At 62.0% G+C, this 27,962-nt stretch overlaps 2 protein-coding genes across 2 annotated transcripts in view; both read right to left on the reverse strand.

The window, feature by feature from the left end:
* LOC141972451 (uncharacterized) overlaps nt 1–13,398 on the reverse strand; it is a 39,291-nt gene extending 25,893 nt beyond the window's left edge. Inside the window, exons 1-5 of the mRNA XM_074930321.1 lie at nt 13,290–13,398; nt 8,041–8,180; nt 6,588–6,707; nt 5,062–5,250; nt 921–1,068 (exon numbers count right to left, since the gene is read on the reverse strand). Coding sequence (XP_074786422.1) covers nt 921–1,068; nt 5,062–5,250; nt 6,588–6,707; nt 8,041–8,103 — 520 coding nt within the window. The 5' untranslated portion in view covers nt 8,104–8,180; nt 13,290–13,398. The remainder of the gene's footprint in view (nt 1–920; nt 1,069–5,061; nt 5,251–6,587; nt 6,708–8,040; nt 8,181–13,289) is intronic.
* Nucleotides 13,399–14,961: 1,563 nt separating this feature from the next.
* FBL (fibrillarin) lies at nt 14,962–27,552 on the reverse strand. The gene is made up of 9 exons (XM_074930355.1): nt 27,506–27,552; nt 25,166–25,219; nt 24,089–24,232; nt 23,515–23,609; nt 21,494–21,664; nt 19,519–19,651; nt 17,134–17,246; nt 15,974–16,119; nt 14,962–15,095 (listed from the first exon to the last, which is right to left on the reverse strand). The coding sequence occupies exons 1-9, from the start codon at nt 27,513–27,515 to the stop codon at nt 15,074–15,076; spliced, it is 888 nt and encodes a 295-aa protein (XP_074786456.1). The 5' UTR covers nt 27,516–27,552; the 3' UTR covers nt 14,962–15,073.
* Nucleotides 27,553–27,962: the final 410 nt, after the last annotated feature.

Raw genomic sequence — 27,962 nt, forward strand, 5'->3', positions numbered from 1 at the left:
GGGTGCTTAGGGGGCAGGAGGGGAGTGTTAATGGGGAGATTGGGGGGGCAGGGGGTGTTTTGGGGGGCAGGGGTTGGCCTCAGGGTCCCTCCATGGGGAGAGATGGGGATGGTTTCTGCCCCCGAGATACGGGCTGGGGGGGGTGGAGCCCCCCAATATGTGCCCCCCAAGCAAACATCCCATGTGTGCCCCCCAAGTAAGCCCAAGCGAGCCCCCATGTGCCCCCCAAGTGAGCCCGTGTGCCCCCCAAGCGAGCCCTCCACATGCACCCCCCAAGCGAGCCCAAGCGTGCCCCCCACGTGTCCGTGCCCCCCACATGTGCCCGTGCCCCCCAAGCGAGCCCAAGCGTGCCCCCCACATGTGCCCGTGCCCCCCAAGTGAGCCCAAGCGTGCCCCCTACGTGTCCGTGCCCCCCAAGCGTGCCCCCCCCAAGTGCCCGTGCCCCCCAAGCGATCCCAAGCGTGCCCCCCACATGTGCCCGTGCCCCCCAAACAAGCCCAAGCGTGTCCCCCACGTGTCCGTGCCCCCCACATGTGCCCGTGCCCCCCAAGCAAGCCCAAGCGTGCCCCCCCAAGTGCTCGTGCCCCCCAAGCGAGCCCAAGCGTGCCCCCCACATGTGCCTGTGCCCCCCAAGTGAGCCCAAGCGTGCCCCCCCCAAGTGCCCGTGCCCCCCAAGTGAGCCCAAGCGTGCCCCCCACATGTGCCCGTGCCCCCCAAGCGAGCCCCCCACATGTGTCTGTGCCCCCCCAAGTGCCCGTGCCCCCCAAGCGAGCCCAAGCATGCCCCCCATATGTGCCCGTGCCCCCCAAGGGAGCCCAAGCGTGCCCCCCACATGTCCGTGCCCCCCAAGCGTGCCCCCCCCAAGTGCCCGTGCCCCCCCAGCGATGCCAAGCGCGCCCCCCAAGCGCGCCCCCCCGTACCGATGTAATACTTCATCTCGGTGTGGTGCTGGTTCATGAGCTGCAGCAGCCGCAGCTCGATCTGCGCCTGGTTCAGAAACGCTTTCTTGTTCTTGATGATTTTGATGGCCACCCACTCCTGCGCCTGGTGGTCGTAGGCCTTCACCACCTGCGGGGGAGAGGGGACACCCCAAAAATCGCAGGGCGAACCCCAAAAATTGGGGGGGGGGGGGGGGGGGCACAAGAGGCTGTAGGGACCCCAGGGAGGAACCTGGAGGGAGATGGGGGGTGCAGGGGGGATGCGCTGGTGAATTTGGGGACCCCCGAGGTGATTTGGGAGGGATATGGGGGACCCCAAGATTTGCAGGGGGACCCCAAAAGTGTTGGGGGGACCCCAAGAATGGGGAGGAGCCCAAAAATGGGGGGGGGGGCCCAAGAGGCTGTAGGGACCCCAGGGAGGAACCTGGAGGGAGATGAGGGGTGCGGGGGGGATGCGCTGGTGAATTTGGGGACCCCCGAGGTGATTTGGGTGGGATATGGGGGACCCCAAGGTTTGCAGGGGGACCCCAAAAGTGTTGGGGGGACCCCAAGAATGGGGAGGAGCCCAAAAATGGGGGGGGGGGCCAAGAGGCTGTAGGGAACCCAGGGAGGAACCTGGAGGGAGATGAGGGGTGCGGGGGGGATGTGCTGGTGAATTTGGGGACCCCCGAGGTGATTTGGGTGGGATATGGGGGACCCCAAGATTTGCGGGGGGACCCCAAAAGTGTTGGGGGGACCCCAAGAATGGGGAGGAGCCCAAAAATGGGGGGGGGGGGCCAAGAGGCTGTAGGGAACCCAGGGAGGAACCTGGAGGGAGATGAGGGGTGCGGGGGGGATGTGCTGGTGAATTTGGGGACCCCCGAGGTGATTTGGGAGGGATATGGGGGACCCCAAGATTTGCAGGGGGACCCCAAAAGTGTCGGGGGGGTCTAAGGATGGGGGGGACCCCAAAAATGGGGGGGGGGGGGGGGCAAGAAGCTGTAGGGAGCCCAGGGAAGAACTTGGAAGGAAATGGAGGATGGGGGTGCAGCGGGGACACCCCAGTGACAGTTTGGGGACCCTGAGGGGGACCCTAAAAAGTCAGGGGGACCCCAGGACTGTCAGGGGGACCCCAGGGACGCTGTGGGGAACCCCAAAGACGCTCTGGGGACCCCAGGAATGGTCTGGGAGACCCCAGGGACGCTCTAGGACACCCCAGGGAGGAACCTAAAGGGAAATGGAGAACGGGGGTGCAGTGGGGACACCCCGGTGGCAATTTGGGGACCCTGAGGGGGACCCGAAAAAGTCAGGGGGACCTCAGGACTGTCAGGGGGACCCCAGGAACGCTGTGGGGAACCCCAAAGATGCTCTGGGGACCCCAGGGACGCTCTAGGACACCCCAGGGATGCTCTAGGACACCCCAAGGACGCTCTGTGGACCCCAGGGAGGAACCTAAAGGGAAACGGGGAAGGGGGGGCGCAGCGGGGGACACCCCGGTGGCAATTTGGGGACCCCCAGGGACCCCAGGACTGTCAGGGGGACCCCAGAAACGCTGTGGGGAACCCCAAAGATACTCTGGGGACCCCAGGAATGCTCTGGGAGACCCCAGGGACGCTCTAGGACACCCAAGGACGCTCTGTGGACCCCAGGGAGGAACCTAAAGGGAAACGGAGAAGGGGGGCGCAGCGGGGGACACCCCGGTGGCAATTTGGGGACCCCCAGAGACCCCAGGACTGTCAGGGGGACCCCAGGAACGCTGTGGGGAACCCCAAAGACGTTCTGGGGACCCCAGGGACACTCTAGGACACCCCAGGGACGCTCTAGGACACCCCAAGGATGCTCTGTGGACCCCAGGGAGGAACCTAACGGGAAACGGAGAAGGGGGGGTGCAGCGGGGGACACCCCGGTGGCAATTTGGGGACCCCCAGGGACCCCAGAAGTGTCAGGGGGACCCCAGAAACGCTGTGGGGAACCCCAAAGACGCTCTGGGGACCCCAGGGACGCTCTAGGACACCCCAGGGACGCTCTAGGACACCCCAAGGACGCTCTGTGGACCCCAGGGCGGAACCTAAAGGGAAACGGAGAAGGGGGGGCGCAGCGGGGGACACCCCGGTGGCAATTTGGGGACCCCCAGAGACCCCAGGACTGTCAGGGGGACCCCAGAAACGCTGTGTGGAACCCCAAAGATACTCTGGGGACCCCAGGGACGCTCTGGGAGACCCCAGGGACGCTCTAGGACACCCCAAGGACGCTCTGTGGACCCCAGGGAGGAACCTAAAGGGAAACAGAGAAGGGGGGGCGCAGCGGGGGACACCCCGGTGGCAATTTGGGGACCCCCAGAAGTGTCATGGGGACCCCAGAAACGCTGTGGGGAACACCAAAGACATTCTGGGGACCCCAGGGACACTCTAGGACACCCCAGTGACGCTCTAGGACACCCAAGGACGCTCTGTGGACCCCAGGGAGGAACCTAAAGGGAAACGGAGAAGGGGGGGCGCAGCGGGGGACACCCCGGTGGCAATTTGGGGACCCCCAGAAGTGTCAGGGGGAACCCAGGGACGCTGTGGGGAACCCCAAAGACATTCTGGGGACCCCAGGGACACTCTAGGACACCCCAGGGACGCTCTAGGACACCCCAAGGACGCTCTGTGGACCCCAGGGAGGAACCTAAAGGGAAACAGAGAAGGGGGGGCACAGCGGGGGACACCCCGGTGGCAATTTGGGGACCCCCAGAAGTGTCATGGGGACCCCAGAAACGCTGTGGGGAACCCCAAAGACATTCTGGGGACCCCAGGAATGGTCTGGGAGACCCCAGGGACGCTCTAGGACACCCAAGGACGCTCTGTGGACCCCAGGGAGGAACCTAAAGGGAAACGGAGAAGGGGGGGCGCAGCGGGGGACACCCCGGTGGCAATTTGGGGACCCCCAGAGACCCCAGGACTGTCAGGGGGACCCCAGGAACGCTGTGGGGAACCCCAAAGACGTTCTGGGGACCCCAGGGACGCTCTGGGAGACCCCAGTGACGCTCTAGGACACCCAAGGACGCTCTGTGGACCCCAGGGAGGAACCTAAAGGGAAACAGAGAAGGGGGGGCGCAGCGGGGGACACCCCGGTGGCAATTTGGGGACCCCCAGAAGTGTCATGGGGACCCCAGAAACGCTGTGGGGAACACCAAAGACATTCTGGGGACCCCAGGGACACTCTAGGACACCCCAGTGACGCTCTAGGACACCCAAGGACGCTCTGTGGACCCCAGGGAGGAACCTAAAGGGAAACGGAGAAGGGGGGGCGCAGCGGGGGACACCCTGGTGGCAATTTGGGGACCCCCAGAAGTGTCAGGGGGAACCCAGGGACGCTGTGGGGAACCCCAAAGACATTCTGGGGACCCCAGGGACACTCTAGGACACCCCAGGGACGCTCTAGGACACCCCAAGGACGCTCTGTGGACCCCAGGGAGGAACCTAAAGGGAAACAGAGAAGGGGGGGCACAGCGGGGGACACCCCGGTGGCAATTTGGGGACCCCCAGAAGTGTCATGGGGACCCCAGAAACGCTGTGGGGAACCCCAAAGACATTCTGGGGACCCCAGGAATGGTCTGGGAGACCCCAGGGACGCTCTAGGACACCCAAGGACGCTCTGTGGACCCCAGGGAGGAACCTAAAGGGAAACGGAGAAGGGGGGGCGCAGCGGGGGACACCCCGGTGGCAATTTGGGGACCCCCAGAGACCCCAGGACTGTCAGGGGGACCCCAGGAACGCTGTGGGGAACCCCAAAGACGTTCTGGGGACCCCAGGGACGCTCTGGGAGACCCCAGTGACGCTCTAGGACACCCAAGGACGCTCTGTGGACCCCAGGGAGGAACCTAAAGGGAAACAGAGAAGGGGGGGCGCAGCGGGGGACACCCCGGTGGCAATTTGGGGACCCCCAGAAGTGTCAGGGGGACCCCAGGGACGCTGTGGGGAACCCCAAAGACACTCTGGGGACCCCAGGGACACTCTTGGACACCCCAGGGACGCTCTAGGACACCCCAAGGACGCTCTGTGGACCCCAGGGAGGAACCTAAAGGGAAACGGAGAAGGGGGGGCGCAGCGGGGGACACCCCGGTGGCAATTTGGGGACCCCCATGGCCCCCCCCCGCCCCGACCTGGCCGAAGGAGCCCTTGCCGATGAGGGAGTCGATCTCGTAGCGATCGAGCCAGCGCTCGCCGCTGCGGACGATGTAGTCGTGGTTGTCGTCGTCGTAGCCCTCGTTGCAGAGGCGTCGCTCCTTCTTGGTGCCGGCGTCCTCGGGGGGGCCCTGCTGCGCCCGACGCTTCTTCTTGGCGTAGTAAACCTGGGGGGGGGGGCGGGGGGGGCGTGAAAAAAAGGGGGGACGCGCCTGCGTGGGAGAGCGGGAGCGGCGAGGGGATTTGGGGGGGTTGGAGAGGGGTTTGGGGGGGCATTGGGGGGGATTTGGGGAGGGGTGTGGGAGGCTGAGGGGGGATTTGGGGGGGTCAGTGGGGGGGTGTGGGAGGCGGGGGGGATTTTGGGGGGGTCGGGAGGGGATTTGGGGGGTCAGTGGGGGGGTGTGGGAGGCGGGGGGGATTTTGGGGGGGTCGGGAGGGGATTTGGGGGGGTTGGAGAGGGGTTTGGGAGGCTGAGGGGGGATTTGGGGGGGTCAGTGGGGGGATTTGGGGGGGGTGTGGGAGGCTGAGGGGGGATTTGGGGGGGTCAGTGGGGGGATGTGGGAGGCGGGGGGGATTTTGGGGGGGTCGGGAGGGGATTTGGGGGGGTTGGAGAGGGGTGTGCGAGGCTGAGGGGGGATTTGGGGGGGTCATTGGGGGGATGTGGGAGGCGGGGGGGATTTTGGGGGGGTCGGGAGGGGATTTGGGGGGGTTGGAGAGGGGTTTGGGAGGCTGAGGGGGGATTTGGGGGGGTCAGTGGGGGGATTTGGGGGGGGTGTGGGAGGCTGAGGGGGGATTTGGGGGGGTCAGTGGGGGGGTGTGGGAGGCGGGGGGGATTTGGGGGGGTCAGTGGGGGGGTGTGGGAGGCAGGGGGGATTTTGGGGGAGTCGGGAGGGGATTTGGGGGGTCAGTGGGGGGGTGTGGGAGGTGGGGGGGATTTGGGGGGGGTGTGGGAGGCGGAGGGGGGATTTGGGGGGGTCAGTGGGGGGATGAGGGAGGCGGTGGGGATTTTGGGGGGGGGCGGGAGGGGATTTGGGGTGTGTGGGAGGCTGAGGGGAGATTTGGGGGGGTCATTGGGGGGATGTGGGAGGCTGGGGGGCATTTGGGGGGGTCAGTGGGGGGATTTGGGGGGTGTGGGAGGATGGTGGGGGACACGGGAGGTGCTCCTAGAGCACCCATGGGTGCTAGAGACCCCCCCAGGGGATCTTTACCCCTCCTGGAGCACCCATGGGTGCCAGAGACCCCCCCCCAGGGGAGATATACACCTCCTGGGGCACCCATGGGTGCCAGAGACCCCCCCCAGGCGAGATGTACCCCTCCCTGAGCACCCATGGGTGTCAAACCTTCCTCTATAGATGATCTTTACCCCTCCTGGAGCACCCTCAGTTTCCAGAAACACCCCCCCCACCCCCCCCAAGACCCCCTGGGGGGGGCGTATAACCACGTCCCTTGCCCTCTAACCCCCCCCTCCCAGCAGCACCCATGGGTGCTGGCACCCAGCGCTGACCTCATTGATGTGTTTGTAGGTTTTGATGAGGTCGACGGAGAGTTTGCGCAGGGGAGCGCTGCCCGCGTCCCGGAAACTCAGGGGGATGCGGCGCTGCAGCAGGCTCAGCTCCGGCAGGATCTGGGGGGGGCCCAGTGATTTTGGGGGGGCGTGGGGGGGGGTCACGCAGGGATTAGGGGGTCCCCAGAGGACCCTGGAGCAGCCCTGACCCCGCCCCGATGTCAGCCAAGGGGGTTTTGGGGGTGCTGGGGGGGGGGGGGGGGATAAAGGGGGTGTTGGGGGGATTGGGAGGGGATTGGGGGGGGCCGCGGGATTCTAAGGGGGGGAATTGGGGGGGCTGAGAGTTTGGGGGGGGGAACTGGGGTGAACTGGGGGTGCCAGTGGGCTCTATGGGGGGGAACTGGGGTGAACTGGGGGCCTCAGTGGGCTCTATGGGGGGGAACTGGGTTGAACTGGGGATCCCAGTAGGCTCTATGGGGGGAAGTGGGGTCCCAGTAGGCTCTATGAAGGGGCACTGGGGTGAACTGGGGGTCCCAGTGGGCTCTATGGGGGGAACTGGGGTGAACTGGGGTCCCAGTAGGCTCTATGGGGGGAACTGGGGTGAACTGGGGGTGCCAGTGGGCTCTAGGGGGGGGAACTGGGGTGAAATGGGGGTCCCAGTAGGCTCTGGAGGGGGAATTGAGTGAACTGGGGGTCCCAGTGGGCTCTATGGGGGGGAACTGGGGTGAACTGGGGGTGCCAGTAGGCTCTAGGGGGGGTCAAGTGGGGTGAACTGGGAGTCCCAGTAGGCTCTATGGGAGGAACTGGGTTGAATTGGGGGTCCCAGTGGGCAATATGGGGGGAACTGGGGGTCCCAGTGGGCTCTAGGGGGGGAACTGGGTTGAACTGGGGATCCCAGTAGGCTCTATGGGGGGAAGTGGGGTCCCAGTAGGCTCTATGAAGGGGAACTGGGGTGAACTGGGGGTTCCAGTGGGCTCTATGGGGGGGAACTGGGGTGAACTGGGGGTCCCAGTAGGCTCTATGGGGGGGAACTGGGGTCCCAGGAGGCTCTATGGGGGGAACTGGGGTGAACTGGGGGTCCCAGTAGGCTCTATAGGGGGAAGTGGGGTCCCAGTAGGCTCTATGAAGGGGAACTGGGGCAAACTGGGGGTCCCAGTGGGATCTATGAGGGTAACTGGGCCAAACTGGGGGTCCCAGTGGGCTCTATGGGTGGGAACTGGGGTGAACTGGGAATCCCAGTGGCCTCCGGGAGGGCAAACTGGGGGTCCCAGGGGGCTTTTTGGGGGGGTCCCAAATTCCCTGTGTCCCCCCCCAGGAGGTCCCAAGGGTCCTAGTGCCCCCCCCCCCCCCCCCCATTTCAGGGCTCCCAGGGGTGTCGTGTGTCCCCCCTCCCCCTCTCCCCGGGGTTGGGGGGGGTGTCCCCGTCCCCCCCCAACTCGTTTTCGGGGGGTACCTGGGGGGGCTCGGCCATGGGCTGGAGGCTGGCGAAGGGGGCATGGCCGGGCTGGCCCGACATGGTGGGCTCAGAGCGGAACCAAGCGCCCGGCCAGGCCGGCCCGGGGCATCCTGTGCTGCGGCCGCGGCTGCCGCCACCTGCGGGGAGAGAAAAGGCGGGACGGGGGGGTGTGGGGTGTGGCGGGGTGACCCCCTCCATCTGTCCTGACACCCCCCCCCCCCCCCCCAAACCCCGCCACGACCACCTGAAAGAGAAAGAAGTTATGGATTGGTGGTGGCTATCGGTAGGGACCAGAGTGAACGCGCATGATGAGTGCTCCGGGCTCATGAATTAGAAGCAGAGAGATCCGGTGGTCGGCCCTCAGTAGGGACCAGAGTGAACGTGCATGAGAAACGGTTCAGTCTCATCAATCAGAGGGAATAAATGAATGAGGGACTGTCAGTAGGGACCAGAGTGAACGCACACAATAAATGGCCCAATCTCATCAATAGGAGTGAATAACTCAATAGGTGACCGTCAGTAGGGACCAGAGTGAATGGGCACGATGAACAGCCCAGTCTCATTAATCAGAGGGAATAAATGAATGAGGGACTGTCAGTAGGGACCAGAGTGAACGCACCCAATAAATGGCCCAGTTTCATCAATCAGAGCAAATAAACCAGTGGTCAGCCATTCAGTAGGGACCAGAGTGAACACACATGATGAATAGCCCAGTCTCATCAATCAGACTGAATAAATCAATGGGTGATCGTCAGTAGGAACCAGAGTGAACATGCACAATGAATAACCCAGTCTCATGAACTGGACTCAGAAAGATCAACAGTCAGTCCTCAGTAGGGACCAGAGTGAACGTGCATGATGAACGCCCCAATCTCATCAATCAGAGTGAATAAATCAATGAGTGACCGTCAGTAGGGACCAGAGTGAACACGTATGATGAATGGCCCAGTCTCGTCAACTGGAATCAGAAAGATCAACAGTCAGCCCTCAGTAGGGACCAGAGTGAACACGCACAACGAATGGCCCAGTCTCATCAATCAGACTGAATAAATCAATGGGTGACCATCAGTAGGGACCAGAGTGAACACATGTCAACTATAACCCGATCTACTGTCTTCAAAAGGACAAAATCAACGTTCAGTCGTTAGTAGGGCCCAGAGTGAACGCGCGCAAGAAACGGCCAATCTCATCTCTTGGAGTGAACCAACCAGTGTTCGACCATCGGTAGGGCCCAGGGTGAACAACCACAAAACACGGCCCCAGCCGCGTTGCACAGAGCAGGCACGAGTAACCCTCGGCCATCAGTAGGGCCCAGAGTGAACGCATGTAATAAACAAGCCCGATCTCATCCCTTAAGTTGGGCAAGCGCAACATTCCACCATCAGTAGGGCCCAGAGTGAACGCGCACAAGGAATTACCTCAACCGCAGCCCTCAGAGGGGGCAAGACCAGTTCTAGGCTGTCAGTAGGGCCCAGAGTGAACAGGCCGGGTGACCCCTACCCTGCCCGCCCCCTCCCCGAGTGGGTTTTTCCCCCTTAAAAACCCTCAGTAGGTTCCAGGATCAACAGCCCTCAGTGGGGCCCAGAGTGAACACGACAAGTGTCCTCCCCTTTACATGCTGGGGGGGGGGGGGCCCATTTCTGAGCCCTCAGTAGGGTCCAGAGTGAACAGCGTGGGTGCACACAGTTCCCCCCCCAACCCCCGCCATTAGTAGGGCCCAGAGTGAACACGCCAAGATGGGCGGGGGGGCTGCAGGGACACGACCCAGGCTCTACCCGCCGGCGTTGCCATCCGGCGTCTCCCGCCATAGCAACAGGCTTCCCATTGGCTGCCTGCCCTCCCCAGCAGCCAATAGCGAGCCGCCGGCTCTGGCAATGGGTGGAGCCGTGGCTGCGAGGGTGGGCGAGGCCTAAAAATCCCCCTCCCGGGTCCTAAAGTCCCCCCTTTGCCCTGGGGGGGGAGTTGCCCCCCAACTTACCCCAAGGGGGGTAAAACTGCCCCCCCCAAACTGCCCCCCCCCCCCCCCCATCTCCCTGAGGGGCTTGAAGGACCCAGGGCAAACCAGTATGGCCCAGTATGGGACACCGGGGGGGAACTGGGATGGGACTGGGGGGAAACTGGGACAGGACTGAGACTGGGAGGAACTGGGATGGGACTGGGGGGTACTGGGACAGGACTGAGACTGGGAGGAACTGGGATGGGACTGGGGGGTACTGGGACAGGACTGGGATAGGACCAGGGGGTACTGGGACAGGACTGGGATGGGACCAGGGGGTACTGGGACAGGACTGGGATGGGACCAGGGGGTACTGGGACAGGACTGGGATGAGACTGGGAGGAACTGGGACAGGACTGGGATGAGACTGGGGGGAACTGGGATAGGACTGGGTGGAAACTGGGATGGGACTGGGACAGGAACAGGACTGGGGGGTACTGGGACGACCTGGGATGGGACTGCGGGGAACTGGGACAGGACTGGGGGGAACTGGGGGGAAACTGGGACAGGACTGGGATGGAACTGGGACAGCACTGATATGGGACTGGGGGGAACTGGGACAGGACTGGGATTGCGACTGAGACTGGGAGGAACTGGGGCAGGACTGGGGGGTACTGGGACAGGACTGGTACGGGACTGGGATGAGACAGGGGGAACTGGGACAGCACTGGTATGGGACTGGGGGAAACTGGGACAGAACTGAGACTGGGAGGAACTGGGATGGTTCTGGGAGTAATGGGGAGGGGACTGGGATGATGGGGGGGAGAAACTGGGATGAATTGGGAGAGGACTGGCAGAAACTGGGACAGGGCTGGCAACCCAGTACTGGGGGGCCCAAACCAGTATGGAGAGAACACACGTGTACTGGGCAGACTGGTAGAGCCACACTTGTACTGGGAGAGTCAGATCTATACTGGGAGAACTGGGGGACCCATACTGGTCCCAGACAATCCATACTGGTACTGGGAGAATCATACTGGTCCCAGACAATCCATACTGGTACTGAGTCATACTGGTCCCAGAGAACCCATACTGGTAGGGCCATACTGGTCCCAGGGAATCGCTACTGGTATGGGGGGCTCCTACTGGTTCCGGGCAATCTATACTGGTCCTGGGAAAGTCATACTGGTCCCAGACAATCCATACTGGTACTGGGAGAGTTATACTGGTCCCAGACAATCCATACTGGTACTGAGAGAGTCATACTGGTCCCAGAAAACCCATACCAGTACTGGAAGGACTATACTGGTCCCAGGGAATCGATACTGGTATGGGGGGGCTCATACTGGTCCCGGGAAAGTCATACTGGTCCTGGGGGCGCCATACCGGTCCCAGACAATCCGTACTGGTACTGGGAGAGTCATACTGGTCCCAGACAATCCGTACTGGTACTGGGAGTCATACTGGTCCCAGACAATCCGTACTGGTACTGGGAGAGTCATACTGGTCCCAGACAATCCGTACTGGTACTGGGAGAGTCATACTGGTCCAAGACAATCCGTACTGGTACTGGGAGAGTCATACTGGTCCCAGACAATCCGTACTGGTACTGGGAGAGTCATACTGGTCCCAGACAATCCGTACCGGTACTGAGAGAGTCATACTGGTCCCAGAGAACCCGTACCGGTACTGAGAGAGTCATACTGGTCCCAGAAAACCCATACCGGTACTGGGAGGACTATACTGGTCCCAGGGAATCGATACTGGTATGGGGGGGCTCATACTGGTCCCGGGAAAGTCATACTGGTCCTGGGGGCGCCATACCGGTCCCAGACAATCCATACTGGTACTGGGAGAGTCATACTGGTCCCAGACAATCCGTACTGGTACTGGGAGAGTCATACTGGTCCCAGACAATCCGTACTGGTACTGGGAGAGTCATACTGGTCCCAGACAATCCGTACTGGTACTGGGAGAGTCATACTGGTCCCAGACAATCCGTACTGGTACTGGGAGAGTCATACTGGTCCCAGACAATCCGTACTGGTACTGGGAGAGTCATACTGGTCCCAGACAATCCGTACTGGTACTGGGAGAGTCATACTGGTCCCAGACAATCCGTACTGGTACTGGGAGAGTCATACTGGTCCCAGACAATCCGTACTGGTACTGGGAGAGTCATACTGGTCCCAGACAATCCGTACTGGTACTGGGAGAGTCATACTGGTCCCAGACAATCCGTACTGGTACTGGGAGAGTCATACTGGTCCCAGACAATCCGTACTGGTACTGGGAGAGTCATACTGGTCCCAGACAATCCGTACTGGTACTGGGAGAGTCATACTGGTCCCAGACAATCCGTACTGGTACTGGGAGAGTCATACTGGTCCCAGACAATCCGTACTGGTACTGGGAGAGTCATACTGGTCCCAGACAATCCGTACTGGTACTGGGAGAGTCATACTGGTCCCAGACAATCCGTACTGGTACTGGGAGAGTCATACTGGTCCCAGACAATCCGTACTGGTACTGGGAGAGTCATACTGGTCCCAGACAATCCGTACTGGTACTGGGAGAGTCATACTGGTCCCAGACAATCCGTACTGGTACTGGGAGAGTCATACTGGTCCCAGACAATCCGTACTGGTACTGGGAGAGTCATACTGGTCCCAGACAATCCGTACTGGTACTGGGAGAGTCATACTGGTCCCAGACAATCCGTACTGGTACTGGGAGAGTCATACTGGTCCCAGACAACCCGTACTGGTACTGAGAGAGTCATACTGGTCCCAGAAAACCCATACCGGTACTGGGAGGACTATACTGGTCCCAGGGAATCGATACTGGTATGGGGGGGCTCATACTGGTCCCGGGAAAGTCATACTGGTCCTGGGGGCGCCATACCGGTACTGGGAGGGCCATACTGGTCCCAGACAATCCATACTGGTACTGAGAGAGTCATACTGGTCCCAGAGAACCGGTACTGGTACTGGAAGGGTCATACTGGTCCCAGGGAATCGATACTGGTACGGAGGGGCTCATACCGGTCCCGGGGGAGCCATACCGGTCCCGGCAGGGCCATACCGGTCCCAGTCCCAGCTCCAGGGAGCCCCGAGGGAGCCGGTAACCGCGGCCACACCACCCAGCCCCCCCCCCCGCCCTCCCCGGGGCGCTGCCGGGCCCGGAAGAACCGCGAGGGCGCTGCCGGGTCGGGGCCGGGACGCGGAGCCGCGGGGCCGGTACCGGTGAGCGGGGCCCGGCGGAAGCTCCTCCGCAGGGCGAGGGGACGGGGAGGAGGGAAAAGTCTCACCTGAGGCGGCGACGCGGAGCGGGGCGGGGCGGAGGCGGCGGCGGGGCCGGGCCGGGGGCGGCGGCGGCGCCCCGGGGATTTCCCAGTAATGCCCGCGGAAAATGGCGGCCACAACAAACCGCCGCCGCCGCCTCGCCTCTGCGCAGGCGCAGTCCCGCCTTTCCGCTTCTCACCAATCAGCGATCGTTAAACCGGGACCGTTCGTCCAATAGGCGACGAGATCGGGATACGAGTCGCCCCGCCCCACCGGGTGCGGCGCATGAGCGTTGCGAGCACACCGCCCTCCCCGTGACGTCACCACCGCGCGCCGCCCCGCCTGAAGGGAGAGGGCAAGGGCGCGGCGCATGCGCAAGGCGACAAGGGGCGGGGCCTCCGCTGCGGACACACCTTCCCAGCGTCGTGAGGGGCGGGGCTTAAAGGGGACACGCCCCCTGCGCCCCGATCTACCCCCCCCCCCCCGCCGGGTTAATTAACCCCCAAATCTGACCCCCAGGGGCTAATTACACCCCCCCCCGGGTTAATTAACCCCCAAATCTGACCCCCCAGGGGCTAATTACACCTCCCCGGGTTAATTAACCCCCCAAATCTGACCCCCAGGGGCTAATTACACCTCCCCGGGTTAATTAACCCCCCAAATCTGAACCCCCAGGGACTAATTAGCCCCCTCGAGTTAATTAACCCCCCAAATCTGACCCCCGGGGGCTAATTACCCCCCCCCCCGCAGGGACTAATTACACTCCCCCCAGGTTAATTAACCCCCCAAATCTGACCCCCAGGGGCTAATTACACCCCCCCAGACTAATTAACCCCCCAAATCTGACCCCCAGGGGCTAATTACACACACCCCCCCCGACTAATTAACCCTCCAAATCTGACCCCCCAGGGGCTAATTACACCCCCCCCAGACTAATTAACCCTGCAGGGAGATAATTATGCCCCCCCCCCCACGGGCTAATTAACCTCCCAGGAGCTAATAACACACCCCCCCCAGACTAATTAACCCCCCAAATCTGACCCCCAGGGGCTAATTACACCCCCCCGGGTTAATTAACCCCCCAAATCTGACCCCCAGGGGCTAATTACACCCCCCCAGACTAATTAACCCCCCAAATCTGACCCCCAGGGGCTAATTACACCCCCCCCAGACTAATTAACCCTGCAGGGAGTTAATTATGCCCCCCCCACGGGCTAATTAACCTCCCAGGAGCTAATAACACACCCCCCCCAGACTAATTAACCCCCCAAATCTGACCCCCAGGGGCTAATTACACCCCCCCGGGTTAATTAACCCCCCAAATCTGACCCCCAGGGGCTAATTACACCCCCCCAGACTAATTAACCCCCCAAATCTGACCCCCAGGGGCTAATTACACCCCCCCCAGACTAATTAACCCTGCAGGGAGTTAATTATGCCCCCCCCACGGGCTAATTAACCTCCCAGGGGCTAATTACACAACCCCCCGGTCTAATTAACCCCCCCAATTATCTCCCCATTTGCCCCCCATGGCTAATTACCCCCCCAAAAGGATTAACTGCCCCCCCCCAACTAATTACCCCCCACAAGGATTAATTACCCCCCCAGGCACAAGCTGGTTTTTTTCCCTTTATTTTAATAAAACCCCCTTTTTTTTTTTCCCACCCCCCCCCCCCCCAAAAAAAAAAAAACCCAAACCCACCAGAATTTGCCCCAAAATGGAGGGGGGGGGGGTGGTGGGCAGCAGGAGCCCCCCCCCGGGGCAGGATCGGGCCCCCCCGGGTTGGGGGGGGGGGGGGGTGAAGAGGCGTCACTTCTGCTTGGGGGGGGGCCTGGGGACAGAGGGGGACCTCGGTCACGTGACCCCGCCCAGTCTGTCCCAGTTGTCCCCAATCCCCCTCCCAGTCCCTCCAAGCTCCTCCCAGTTCCTCCCCAGTTGCCCCCAATCCCCTCCCAGTCTATCCTGAACCCCTCCCAGTCTCTCCCAGCTCCTCCCAGTTGCCCCCAATCCCCTCCCATTCCTTCCCAGTCCCTCCCAATTGCCTCCCAGTCCCTCCTAGTCCCACACAATCCCCTCCCAGTCCCTCCCAGTTCCCCCAATCCCCTCCCAGTCCCTCCCAATCCCCTCCCAGTCCCTCCCAATCCCCTCCCAGTCGCCCCCAATCCCCTCCCAGTCGCCCCCAATCCCCTCCCAGTCGCCCCCAATCCCCTCCCAGTCGCCCCCAATCCCCTCCCAGTCGCCCCCAATCCCCTCCCAGTCGCCCCCAATCCCCTCCCAGTCGCCCCCAATCCCCCCCAATCCCCTCCCAGTCCCCCCCAATCCCCTCCCAGTCTCTCCCAATCCCCTCCCATTCCTTCCCAGTCCCCCCCAATCCCCTCCCAGTCTCTCCCAATCCCCTCCCATTCCTTCCCAGTCCCCCCCAATCCCCTCCCAGTCTCTCCCAATCCCCTCCTATTCCTTCCCAGTCCCCCCAATCCTCTCCCATTCCTTCCCAGTCCCCCCCAATCCCCTCCCAGTCCCCTCCCAGTCCCCTCCCAGTCCCTCCCACTTGCCTCCCAGTCTCTCCTAGTCCCCCCAATCCCCTCCCAGTCCTTCCCGGTCCCCCCCAATCCCCTCCCAGTCCCCCCCGGTCCCCCCCAATCCCCTCCCAGTCCCCCCCAATCCCCTCCCAGTCCCCCCCAATCCCCTCCCAGTGGCCCCCAGTCCCACCTGTAGACGCCCACCACCACGGCGTGGTCCCTCTCGTAGGGCTCCAGCGTGAGCTGCTCCTGGGGCCGCAGGCGCTCCCCCGCCATCTTGCGCACCTCCCCCGCGAACACGGCCTCGGCCGGCGCCGTCGAGTCGATGCAGTTCGCCTGGGAGGGGCGGGGCCACGTCGGACACGCCCACGGAGGGGCGTGGCCGCGAACAGGCACGCCCACGGAAGGGCGGGGCAGCGAGGGGAAAGGTTTGTGGGGAAGCGGAGGGGCGGGGCTACAGGGGAGAGGGCGGGGCTACAGGGGAGAGGGCGGGGCTACAGGGGAGAGGGCGGGGCTACAGGGGAGAGGGCGGGGCTACAGGGGGGGTTATGGGGGCATTTGACACCCCCCTGGGGCAAAACAAGTGGTTACTGGGCCTTACTGGTTCCCAGTTGGCTGTTACTGGGCCTTACTGGTTCCCAGTTGGCTGTTACTGGTTCCTATTGCCTGTTACTGGGCTTTACTGGTTCCCAGTGGCCTGTTACTGGTTCCCAGTTGCCTGTTACTGGGTCTTACTGGTTCCCAGTGGCCTTTTACTGGTTCCTAGTTGGCTGTTACTGGGCCTTACTTGTTCCCAGTGGCCTTTTACTGGTTCCTAGTTGGCTGTTACTGGGCCTTACTGGTTCCCAGTGGCCTGTTACTGGTTCCTAGTTGGCTGTTACTGGGCCTTACTGGTTCCCAGTGGCCTTTTACCGGTTCCTAGTTGGCTGTTGCAGGGCATTACTGGTTCCCAGTTGGCTGTTACTGGTTCCCAGTGGCCTGTTACTGGGTCTTACTGGTTCCCAGTGGCCTGTTACTGGTTCCCAGTGGCCTGTTACCGGGCCTTACTGGTTCCCAGTTGCCTGTTACTGGGCCTTATTGGTTCCCAGTTGCCTGTTACCGGGCCTTATTGGTTCCCAGTTGCCTGTTACCGGGCCTTACTGGTTCCTAGTTGGCTGTTACTGGGCCTTACTGGTTCCCAGTTGCCTGTTACTGTCTCCTATTGCCTGTTACTGGGCCTTACTGGCTCCCAGTGCCCCCCTCGTGCCTCGTTACTGCTGGGTGCTGGTTCCCAGTGCGGGTTACCGGTGGGAATCGGTCGGGACCGGCGCGTACTGGTGTGTACTGGTCTATACTGGGGCGCACCGGTACCTTGATGGAGATGACGAAGTGGCCGCCGTTGCGCAGGAAGTTGTGGGCGTTGAGGGCCACGATGCGCGTCTGGTCCGGCTGCGCCACGTCCGCGAAGATCACGTCCACCATGCCTGGGGGGTACCCCGAAAATCAGGGGGGACCCCAAAACCCCCCTGACCCCCCCCAGGGCACCCCAAAACTCCCCTAACACCCCCCCAGGGCACCCCAAAAAACAGGGAGGACCCCAAAAATCAGGGGGGACCCCAAAACACCCCTGACATCACCCCAGGGCACCCCAAAGATCAGGGAGGACCCCAAAATCCCCGTGACACCCCCACAGGGCACCCCAAAAATCAGGGGGGACCCCAAAACCTCCCTGACAGCCCCCCAGGGGAACCCAAAGATCAGGGGGGACCCCAAAATCCCCCTGACATCCCCCCCGGGCACCCCAAAAATTGGGGGGACCCCAAAACCCCCCTGACCCCCCCAGGGCACCCCAAAGATCAGGGGGGACCCCAAAACCCCCCCGACATCCCCTCAGGGCACCTCAAAAATCAGGGGGACACCAAAACCTCCAGGACACGCCCCAAGGCACCCCAAAGATCAGGGGGGACCCCAAAACCCCCCTGACATCCCCCCAAGGCACCCCAAAAATCGGGGGGGACCCCAAAATCCCCATGACACACCCCCAGGGCACCCCAAAGATCAGGGGGGACCCCAAAACCCCCCCGACATCCCCTCAGGGCACCTCAAAAATCGGGGGGACACCAAAACCTCCAGGACACGCCCCAAGGCACCCCAAAGATCAGGGGGGACCCCAAAACCTCCCTGACATCCCCCAGGGCACCCCAAAGATCGGGTGGGACCCCAAAAACACCCCAGAAACCAAAGAACCCCCCCAAAACCTCCATCAGAGACCTTGAGGAGCCTCCAGACCTTCTCCCAAACCTCCAAACCACCTCGAAGACCCCCAAAATCTTCTCCTAAAACCCCCCGACACCCCAAAATTCTTCTCTAGGACCCCAAAATCACCTCAAAACTCACCACAGGTACCCCAAAACCCCCCTTAGATCCCCACAACACCCAAGAACACCCCAAAAACCCCGAGATACGTTGTGGAGCCTCCAGACCTTCTCCCAAACCTCCAAACCACCTCGAAGACCCCCAAAATCTTCTCCTAAAACCCCCCGACACCCCAAAATTCTTCTCTGGGACCCCCAAATCGCCTCAAAACTCACCACAGGTACCCCAAAACCCCCCTTAGATCCCCACAACACCCAAGAACACCCCAAAAAACCCGAGATACGTTGAAGAGCCTCCGGATCTTCTCCAAACCACCTCGAAGACCCCCAAAATCTTCTCCTAAAACTCCCTGACACCCCAAAATTCTTCTCTAGGACCCCAAATCACCTCAAAACTCACTACAGGTACCCCAAAACCCCCCTTAGATCCCCTCAACACCCAAGAACACCCCAAAAAACCCGAGATACGTTGAAAAGCCTCCAGACCTTCTCCCAAACCTCCAAAACACTTCAAAGACCCCCAAAATCTTCTCCTAAAACCCCCTGACACCCCAAAATTCTTCTCTGGGACCCCCAAATCGCCTCAAAACTCACCACAGGTACCCCAAAACCCCCCTTAGATCCCCTCAACACCCAAGAACACCCCAAAAACCCCGAGATACGTTGTGGAGCCTCCAGACCTTCTACCAAACCTACAAAACACCTCGAAGACACCCAAAATCTTCTCCTAAAACCCCCTGACACCCCAAAATTCTTCTCTAGGACCCCAAAATCACCTCAAAACTCACCACAGGTACCCCAAAACCCCCCTTAGATCCCCACAACACCCAAGAACACCCCAAAAAACCCGAGATACGTTGAAGAGCCTCCGGATCTTCTCCAAACCACCTCGAAGACCCCCAAAATCTTCTCCTAGATCCTCCCGACACCCCAAAATTCTTCTCTGGGACCCCAAAATCACCTCAAAACTCACCACAGGTACCCCAAAACCCCCCTTAGATCCCCACAACACCCAAGAACACCCCAAAAACCCGAGATACTTTGAACAGCCTCCAGACCTTCTCCCAAACCTCCAAAACACTTCAAAGACCCCCAAAATCTTCTCCTAAAACCCCCTAACACCCCAAAATTCTTCTCTGGGACCCCCAAATCGCCTCAAAACTCACCACAGGTACCCCAAAACCCCCCTTAGATCCCCACAACACCCAAGAACACCCCAAAAACCCCGAGATACGTTGTGGAGCCTCCAGACCTTCTCCCAAACCTCCGAAACACCTCGAAGACCCCCAAAATCTTCTAGATCCTCCCGACACCCCCAAATTCTTCTCCGAGACCCCCAAACCACCGTGGGGCCCCCCCAGACCCCCCCGCTCCGGCTCACCAATGAGCATGCGGTACTTGTGGGGGTGACGGGCGTCTTCGATGACGGGGATGACGTTGGTGCGTTTCTTGGCCACGTTGATGAGGTCCCGGCCCGAGCGATGCGAGAACTCGACGGCGTAAACCAGCCCCTCCTGGGGACGGGGACACGGGGGGTCACCCCACCGCTGTGGGGACACCCCTCGAGGACACGGAGCCACCACCCGTGGGGACGTCGTGGGGTCAACAAGATGGTGGACGCCACCAGGGACATAGAGCCACCACCCGTGGGGACATCGTGGGGTCAACAAGATGGCGGACACGTCTAGGGACACGGAGCCACCACCCGTGGGGACATCGTGGGGTTAACAAGATGGTGGACACGTCTAGGGACATGAAGCCACCACCCGTGGGGACATCGTGGGGTCAACAAGATGGCGGACCGTCTAGGGACATGGAGCCACCACCCGTGGGGATGTCGTGGGGTCAACAAGATGGCGGACACGTCTAGGGACATGGAGCCACCACCCGTGGGGACATCGTGGGGTCAACAAGATGGCGGACCGTCTAGGGACATGGAGCCACCACCCGTGGGGATGTCGTGGGGTCAACAAGATGGCGGACACGTCTAGGGACATGGAGCCACCACCCGTGGGGACATCGTGGGGTTAACAAGATGGTGGACACGTCTAGGGACATGAAGCCACCACCTGTGGGGACATCGTGGGGTCAACAAGATGGCGGACACGTCTAGGGACATGGAGCCACCACCCGTGGGGACGTCATAGGGTCAACAAGATGGTGGACGCCGCCAGGGACACGGAGCCACCAACTGTGGGGACATCGTGGGGTCAACAAGATGGCGGACACGTCTAGGGACATGGAGCCACCACCCGTGGGGACGTCGTAGGGTCAACAAGATGGTGGACGCCGCCAGGGACACGGAGCCACCAACTGTGGGGACATCGTGGGGTCAACAAGATGGCGGACACGTCTAGGGACATGGAGCCACCACCCGTGGGGACGTCGTAGGGTCAACAAGATGGTGGACGCCGCCAGGGACACGGAGCCACCAACTGTGGGGACATCGTGGGGTCAACAAGATGGCGGACCGTCTAGGGACATGGAGCCACCACCCGTGGGGATGTCGTGGGGTCAACAAGATGGCGGACACGTCTAGGGACATGGAGCCACCACCCGTGGGGACATCGTGGGGTTAACAAGATGGTGGACACGTCTAGGGACATGAAGCCACCACCTGTGGGGACATCGTGGGGTCAACAAGATGGCGGACACGTCTAGGGACATGGAGCCACCACCCGTGGGGACGTCATAGGGTCAACAAGATGGTGGACGCCGCCAGGGACACGGAGCCACCAACTGTGGGGACATTGTGGGGTCAACAAGATGGTGGACACGTCTAGGGACATGGAGCCACCACCCGTGGGGACGTCGTAGGGTCAACAAGATGGTGGACGCCGCCAGGGACACGGAGCCACCAACTGTGGGGACATCGTGGGGTCAACAAGATGGCGGACACGTCTAGGGACACGGAGCCACCACCCATGGGGACGTCGTGGGGTCAACAAGATGGCGGACACATCTAGGGACATGGAGCCACCACCCATGGGGACATCGTGGGGTCAACAAGATGGCGGACACGTCTAGGGACACGGAGCCACCACCCATGGGTGTCCCCAAGTAGAGGGAGATGCCACCTCCGGGTTGTCCCCACACGGTTGACGTCCCCATGTCCCCTCACCCCGTGACCCCTCAGTGATGTCCCCAAGGTGTCCCAGCGCCACGCCCACGTCCCCACAGTGTCCCAGTGCCACGCCCACGTCCCATCACCCCACAACAACGTCCCCAAGGACGTTCTCGAGAACATCGAGGTGCCACCTCCGGGTCGTCCCCACGCGGTTGACGTCCCCGTGTCCCCTCCCTCCCGGCGATGTCCCCAAGGCCACCCCCCCGCGGTGGCCCCCGCGTGTCCTTACCGGTCCCACGATGTCGGAGACGTGGGACACGGTTGTCCCCGAGGCCGCGCCCAGGTAAAGGACCTTGGTCCCCGGGCGGATGTGGATCTGGTCGATGCCACCCAAGATGGCGGCCGCCAGCTTGGAGCGGAAGGGGTTCCAGGCGCGGTACTCCACCTTGGTGTCACCGTCCTGGTGACAGGGACAGCGGGGGACACGTCACCTCCAACTGGGACACCCAGTGCCACCTCCCAGTGCTCCCAGTATGGAGCCCCCGTGGACATTCACATCCTCCCAGTGCTCCCAGTATGGAGTTGGAGAAGGTTCTGGTGACGTTCTCCACCGCGGTGTCACCGTCCTGGGGACAGGGACACTGGGGGACACGTCACCTCCAACTGGGACACCCAGTGCCACCTCCCAGTGCTCCCAGTATGGAGCCCCCGTGGACATTCACATCCTCCCAGTGCTCCCAGTATGGAGTTGGAGAAGGTTCTGGTGACGTTCTCCACCGCGGTGTCACCGTCCTGGGGACAGGGACACCGGGGGACACGTCACCCCCCAGCTGGGACACCCCATGGACACCCATAGCCTCCCAGTATCACCTTCCAGTGCTCCCAGTATGGAGTCCTCATGGACATCCACATCCTCCCAGTGCTCCCAGTATGGAGTTGGAGAAGGTTCTGGTGACGTTCTCCACCGCGGTGTCACCGTCCTGGGGACAGGGACACTGGGGGACACGTCACCTCCAACTGGGACACCCAGTGCCACCTCCCAGTGCTCCCAGTATGGAGTCCTCATGGACATCCACATCCTCCCAGTGCTCCCAGTATGGAGCTGGAGAAGGTCCTGGTGACGTTCTCCACCGCGGTGTCACCGTCCCGGGGACGTCACCCCCCAACTGGGACACCCGCACCCTCCCAGTGGCACCAGTGCTTCCTCCCAGTGCTCCCAGTATGGAGTTAGTCATGGTCCTGGGGGTCTACTCACCCCTCCCAGTTGCTCCCAGTACCCACCCAATGCCTCCCAGTATCTCCTAACCTTGCCTGATTCCCTCCCAGTCCCTCCCAGTTACCCCTACGCTCCTCCCAGTCCCTCCCAGTTACCCCTACGTCCTTCCCAGTTACCCCTACGCTCCTCCCAATCCCTCCCAGTTACCCCATGCTCCTCCCAGTTACCCCTATGCCCCTCCCAGTCCCCCCCAGTTACCCCTACGTCCTTCCCAGTTACCCCTACGCCCCTCCCAGTCACCCCTACATCCTTCCCAGTTACCCCTACGCTCCTCCCAATCCCTCCCAGTTACCCCATGCTCCTCCCAATCCCCCCCAGTTATCCCTACGCTCCTCCCAGTCCCTCCCAGTTACCCCTACGCTCCTCCCAGTCCCTCCCAGTTACCCCTACGCTCCTCCCAGTTACCCCCGCACCCCTCCCAATCCCTCCCAGTTACCCCATGCTCCTCCCAGTCACCCCTACGCTCCTCCCAGTCCCTCCCAGTATCTCCTAACCTTCCCCAATTTCCTCCCAGTCCCTCCCAGTTTACTCCTACACCCCTCCCAGTCCTCCTAGTTTACCTCTACACCGCCCCTAGTTCCCCCTACACCCCTCCCAGTTGCTCCCAGTCCCTCCCAGTTGCCCCTACGCCCCTCCCAGTTGCTCCCAGTCCCTCCCAGTTCCCCCTACGCCCCTCCCAGTTGCTCCCAGTCCCTCCCAGTTCCCCCTACGCCCCTCCCAGTTGCTCCCAGTCCCTCCCAGTTCCCCCTACGCCCCTCCCAGTTGCTCCCTACGCCCCTCCCAGTTCCCCCTACGCCCCTCCCAGTCCCTCCCAGTTGCCCCTACGCTCCTCCCAGTCCCTCCCAGTTGCCCCTACGCTCCTCCCAGTCCCTCCCAGTTCCCCCTACGCCCCTCCCAGTTGCTCCCAGTCCCTCCCAGTTCCCCCTACGCTCCTCCCAGTCCCTCCCAGTTCCCCCTACGCCCCTCCCAGTTGCTCCCAGTCCCTCCCAGTTCCCCCTACGCCCCTCCCAGTTGCTCCCAGTCCCTCCCAGTACCTCGACCGAGATCCGTTTCTCCCCGTAGACCGACTCCCCCGGGACCAGGTTGCGGGTGACCAGCGCGTCCTCCTTCCCCCGGCAGATGAACACCCCTGGGGGGTAAAATGGGGGTCAGGGACCCACAGCTGCCCCACAACTGCCCCCCGGGACCCACAACTGCCCCCCCGGGACCCATAGCTGCGCCCCGGAACCCACAACTGCCCCACAACTGCCCCTCGGGACCCACAGCTGCCCCCCGGGACCCACAGCTGCCCCACAACTGCCCCCCAAACCGCCCATAGTCCCCCCAAGTCACCTCGCCAAGACCCTCAACTGCCCCACAGCCCCCCTAAACCACCCCCCAACAACCAAACTGCCCCCCAACTGCCCCATAGCTCACCCCAAGCCCCCTAACTACCCTCAAACCACCCCCTGGGACTCCCAACTGCCCCCCAGCCCCCCCCAACCCGCCCCATAGCCCCCCCAAACTGCCCCCCAAGTCCCCTAAGTACCTCCCAAACCACCCCCTGGAACCCCCAACTGCCCCCCAGCCCCCCCAAACCACCCCATAGCCCCCCCAACCCCCCCGTACCTTCGTGCCGATGGGGCTCCACCGTCACCTTCTTGCCCCCCTTGAAGCCGCCGCGGCCCCCCCGCCCCCCCCGGGGGGGGCCCCCGCGTCCCCGCCCCCCAAAACTGCCCCCCCGGCCCCCCCCCCGGGGCTGGAAACCACCACCTGTGGGGAGAGAGATACTGGGGTTACTGGGAGGGACTGGGAATGCTGGGGGGGGGGGATTGGGGGGAACTGGGCTGACTGGGGGGGGGGAACTGGGCATTGTGGGAATGTTGAGGGGGAAATGGGGCACACTGGGAGGGAACTGGGCCGGAACCGGGCACACTGGGAGGGAACTGGGCCGGAACCGGGCACACTGGGAGGGAACTGGGCCGGAACCGGGCACACTGGGAGGGAACTGGGCCGGAACCGGGCACACTGGGAGGGAACTGGGCCGGAACCGGGCACACTGGGAGGGAACTGGGCCGGAACCGGGCACACTGGGAGGGAACTGGGCCGGAACCGGGCACACTGGGAGGGAACTGGGCCGGAACCGGGCACACTGGGAGGGAACTGGGTATATTGAGGGATCCCTGGCTATACTGGGAATGCTGGGGAGATACTGGGAGGGAACGGGGCATACTGGAAGCACTGGAGGAGAAACTGGGAAGACTGGGAGGGCAACTAGGGGGAAACTGGGCATACTGGGAAGGAACTGGGAATGCTAGAAGGTAACTGGGCATACTGGGGTGTAAACTGGTGGGCAACTGGGAATAATGAGGGGCCAGTGGGTATACTGGGAATGTTGCAGGGGAATGGGGAGAGAATGAAGCATACTGGGTATACTGGGATAGCAGCTACAGGGCACTGGGCAGACTGGGAGTGAACTGGGAATGCCAGAGAGCAACTGGGCATACTGGGAGAGAAACTGGGAATGCTGGGGGGGGACGGGAGGACAGGACAGGGCATACTGCAGGACAAACTGGGCATAGTGGGAAGAGAACTGGGAAGGACTGGGTAGACTGGAAAAGGAGCTAGGCATGCTGGGGCAGGAGTGGGGCTCCCAGTACAGGCAGGACTGGCCTTACTGGGAGCACTGGGAGGGGACTCACTCACCTCGGCCCCCCCGGAAGCCCCCGCGGCCGCCGCGCCCCCCCCGGGGGCTGAAACCTGTTAGGAACTGGAGTCAGACTGGGGCAACTGGGAGCACTGGGGCAAACTGGGATGGCTGCAAGACGTTCCCAGTTCCCACCCAGTAAACCCACACAGGCTCCCAGTATTCCCAGTTTGGCCCAACCAACCCCCCAACATCCCTCCTGGACACCCCCTAAGTCATCCCAGTTGCCTCCCAGTCTATTCCAGTAACGTCCCAGTACCGCACCATTTCTCTCACTCATGCCCTTCTCCTTCCCAGTTACATACCAGTCCCTCCCAGTCTCATCCCAGTTTAAACCCAACTCCTCTCAGCCCTCTCCAGTTCATCCCACTCCCTCCCAGTTACTCCCAGTCCATCCCAATCCCCCCCCAGTGCCTCCCAATTACCCCCAGTGCCCCCCAGTCCTTCCCAGTTACCCCAGTCCTCTCCCAGTCCCTCCCACTTAACCCTAATCACTCCAGTCCCATCCCAGTGTCTCCCAGTTACTCTCTACTGCCCCTCCCAGTATACCCCAGTACCATCCCAGGATCCCAGTCCATCCCACTTACCCCTAATTACTTCCAGTCCCTTCCCAGTTACCCCTGGGTTCCCCCAGTCCCCTCCCAGTACATCCCATTATCACTCAGTGCCATCCCAATCTTTCCCAGTTACCCCCAGTTCCTTCCCAGCATCCCAATCCTTCCCAGTTACTCCCAATCCCATCCCAGTTCCCTCCCACTTGCCCCTAATTACCCCAGTCCCATCCCAGTCAGACCCCAGTACCCCCACAGTCCATCCCAGTATACACCAGTCCCATCCCAGCATCCCATTTCTACCCAGTTACCCCCAGTTCCATCCCAGTCCCCTCCCACTTATCCCTAATTGCACCAGTTCCATCCCAGTCCCTCCCAGTACATCCCAATGTCTCCCACTCCCATCCCCATACATCCCAGTGTCTCCCAGTCCCTCCCAGTATATCCCAGTCATTCCTACTTACCCCTAACTACTCCCAGTCCCATCCCAGTCCCTCCCAGTTACCCCTGATTACTCCCAGTCCCTCCCAGTATACCCCAGTCATTCCCAGCTACCTCTAACTACTCCCAGTACACCCCAGTCCCATCCCAGTTACCCCTAACTACTCCCAGTACATCCCAGTGTCTCCCAGTCCCTCCCAGTGTCTCATAGGCCACCCCAGTTACCCCTAATTACTCCCAATCCCATCCCAGTACACCCCAGTCCCATCCCAGTGTCTCCCAGTCGAACCCAGTTACCCCTAATTACTCCCAGTGTCTCCCAGTCCCATCCCAGTTACCTCTAATTACTCCCAGTACATCCCAGTCCCATCCCAGTGTCTCGCAGTACACCCCGGTCCCATCCCAGTGCCTCCCAGTCCACCCCAGTTACCCCTAATTACTCCCAGTCCCATCCCAGTGTCTCCCAGTACACCCCAGTCCCATCCCAGTACCTCCCAGTACACCCCAGTCCCATCCCAGTACCTCCCAGTACACCCCAGTCCCATCCCAGTACCTCCCAGTACACCCCAGTCCCATCCCAGTACCTCCCAGTACACCCCGATCCCATCCCAGTACCTCCCAGTACACCCCGATCCCATCCCAGTACCTCCCAGTACACCCCGATCCCATCCCAGTACCTCCCAGTACACCCCGATCCCATCCCAGTACCTCCCAGTACACCCCGATCCCATCCCAGTACCTCCCAGTACACCCCGATCCCATCCCAGTACCTCCCAGTTACCCCTAATTACTCCCAGTCCCATCCCAGTGTCTCCCAGTACACCCCAGTCCCATCCCAGTACACCCCGATCCCATCCCAGTGCCTCCCAGTCCACCCCAGTTACCCCTAATTACTCCCATTCCCTACCAGTCCCATCCCAGTGTCTCCCAGTACACCCCGATCCCATCCCAGTGCCTCCCAGTCCACCCCAGTTACCTCTAATCACTCCCAGTCCCTCCCAGTCCCATCCCAATGTCTCCCAGTACACCCCAGTCCCTCCCAGTGCCTCCCAGTCCACCCCAATTACCCCTAATCACTCCCAGTCCCATCCCAGTACCTCCCAGTACACCCCAGTCCCACCCCAGTCACCCCTAATTACTCCCAGTCCCTCCCAGTCCCATCCCAGTGTCTCCCAGTACACCCCGGTCCCATCCCAGTGCCTCCCAGTCCACCCCAGTTACCTCTAATCACTCCCAGTCCCATCCCAATGTCTCCCAGTACACCCCAGTCCCTCCCAGTCCCATCCCAGTTACTCCTAATTACTCCCAGTCCCATCCCAGTACACCCCAGTCCGTCCCAGTTCCCACCTGGCCTCATCCCGCCGCTGCTCCACGCGGGGCCGCACGCGCCGTTCTCCCGGAACCGGAAGCAGCCCCTCTCCTTAGCCCCACCCCTTCCCGGGCATCGCGCATGAGCCTCAACCCACCTGACGTCATCGCCCCGCCCCAGACCGGGCGGAAGTGCCCGCCGAGGGCGGCAGCGGGAGGGGTTCCCCTGGGTCCTAGTGCCTGGAAGCAATACGGGTCCTGAGGAGGGGGGAATTTGGGGACAGAAATGGGGATTTTGGGAGTTCTGGGGGGTGTTTGAGGGTCCTGAAAATTATTTTGGGGGGGTCCTGGGGATGTCTGGAGACATTTTAGTGGGTCCTGGGGTCGATTTGTGGACAGAAATGGAGCTTTGGGGAGTCCTGGGGGGGATTTGGGGACAGGAATGAGGCATTTTGGGGGGTCCTGGGGTAGATTTGGGGACAGAAATGCGGGTTTT

This window comes from Athene noctua, chromosome 33 (assembly GCF_965140245.1).
Source record: "Athene noctua chromosome 33, bAthNoc1.hap1.1, whole genome shotgun sequence".
NCBI classification, from domain to species: domain Eukaryota; kingdom Metazoa; phylum Chordata; class Aves; order Strigiformes; family Strigidae; genus Athene; species Athene noctua.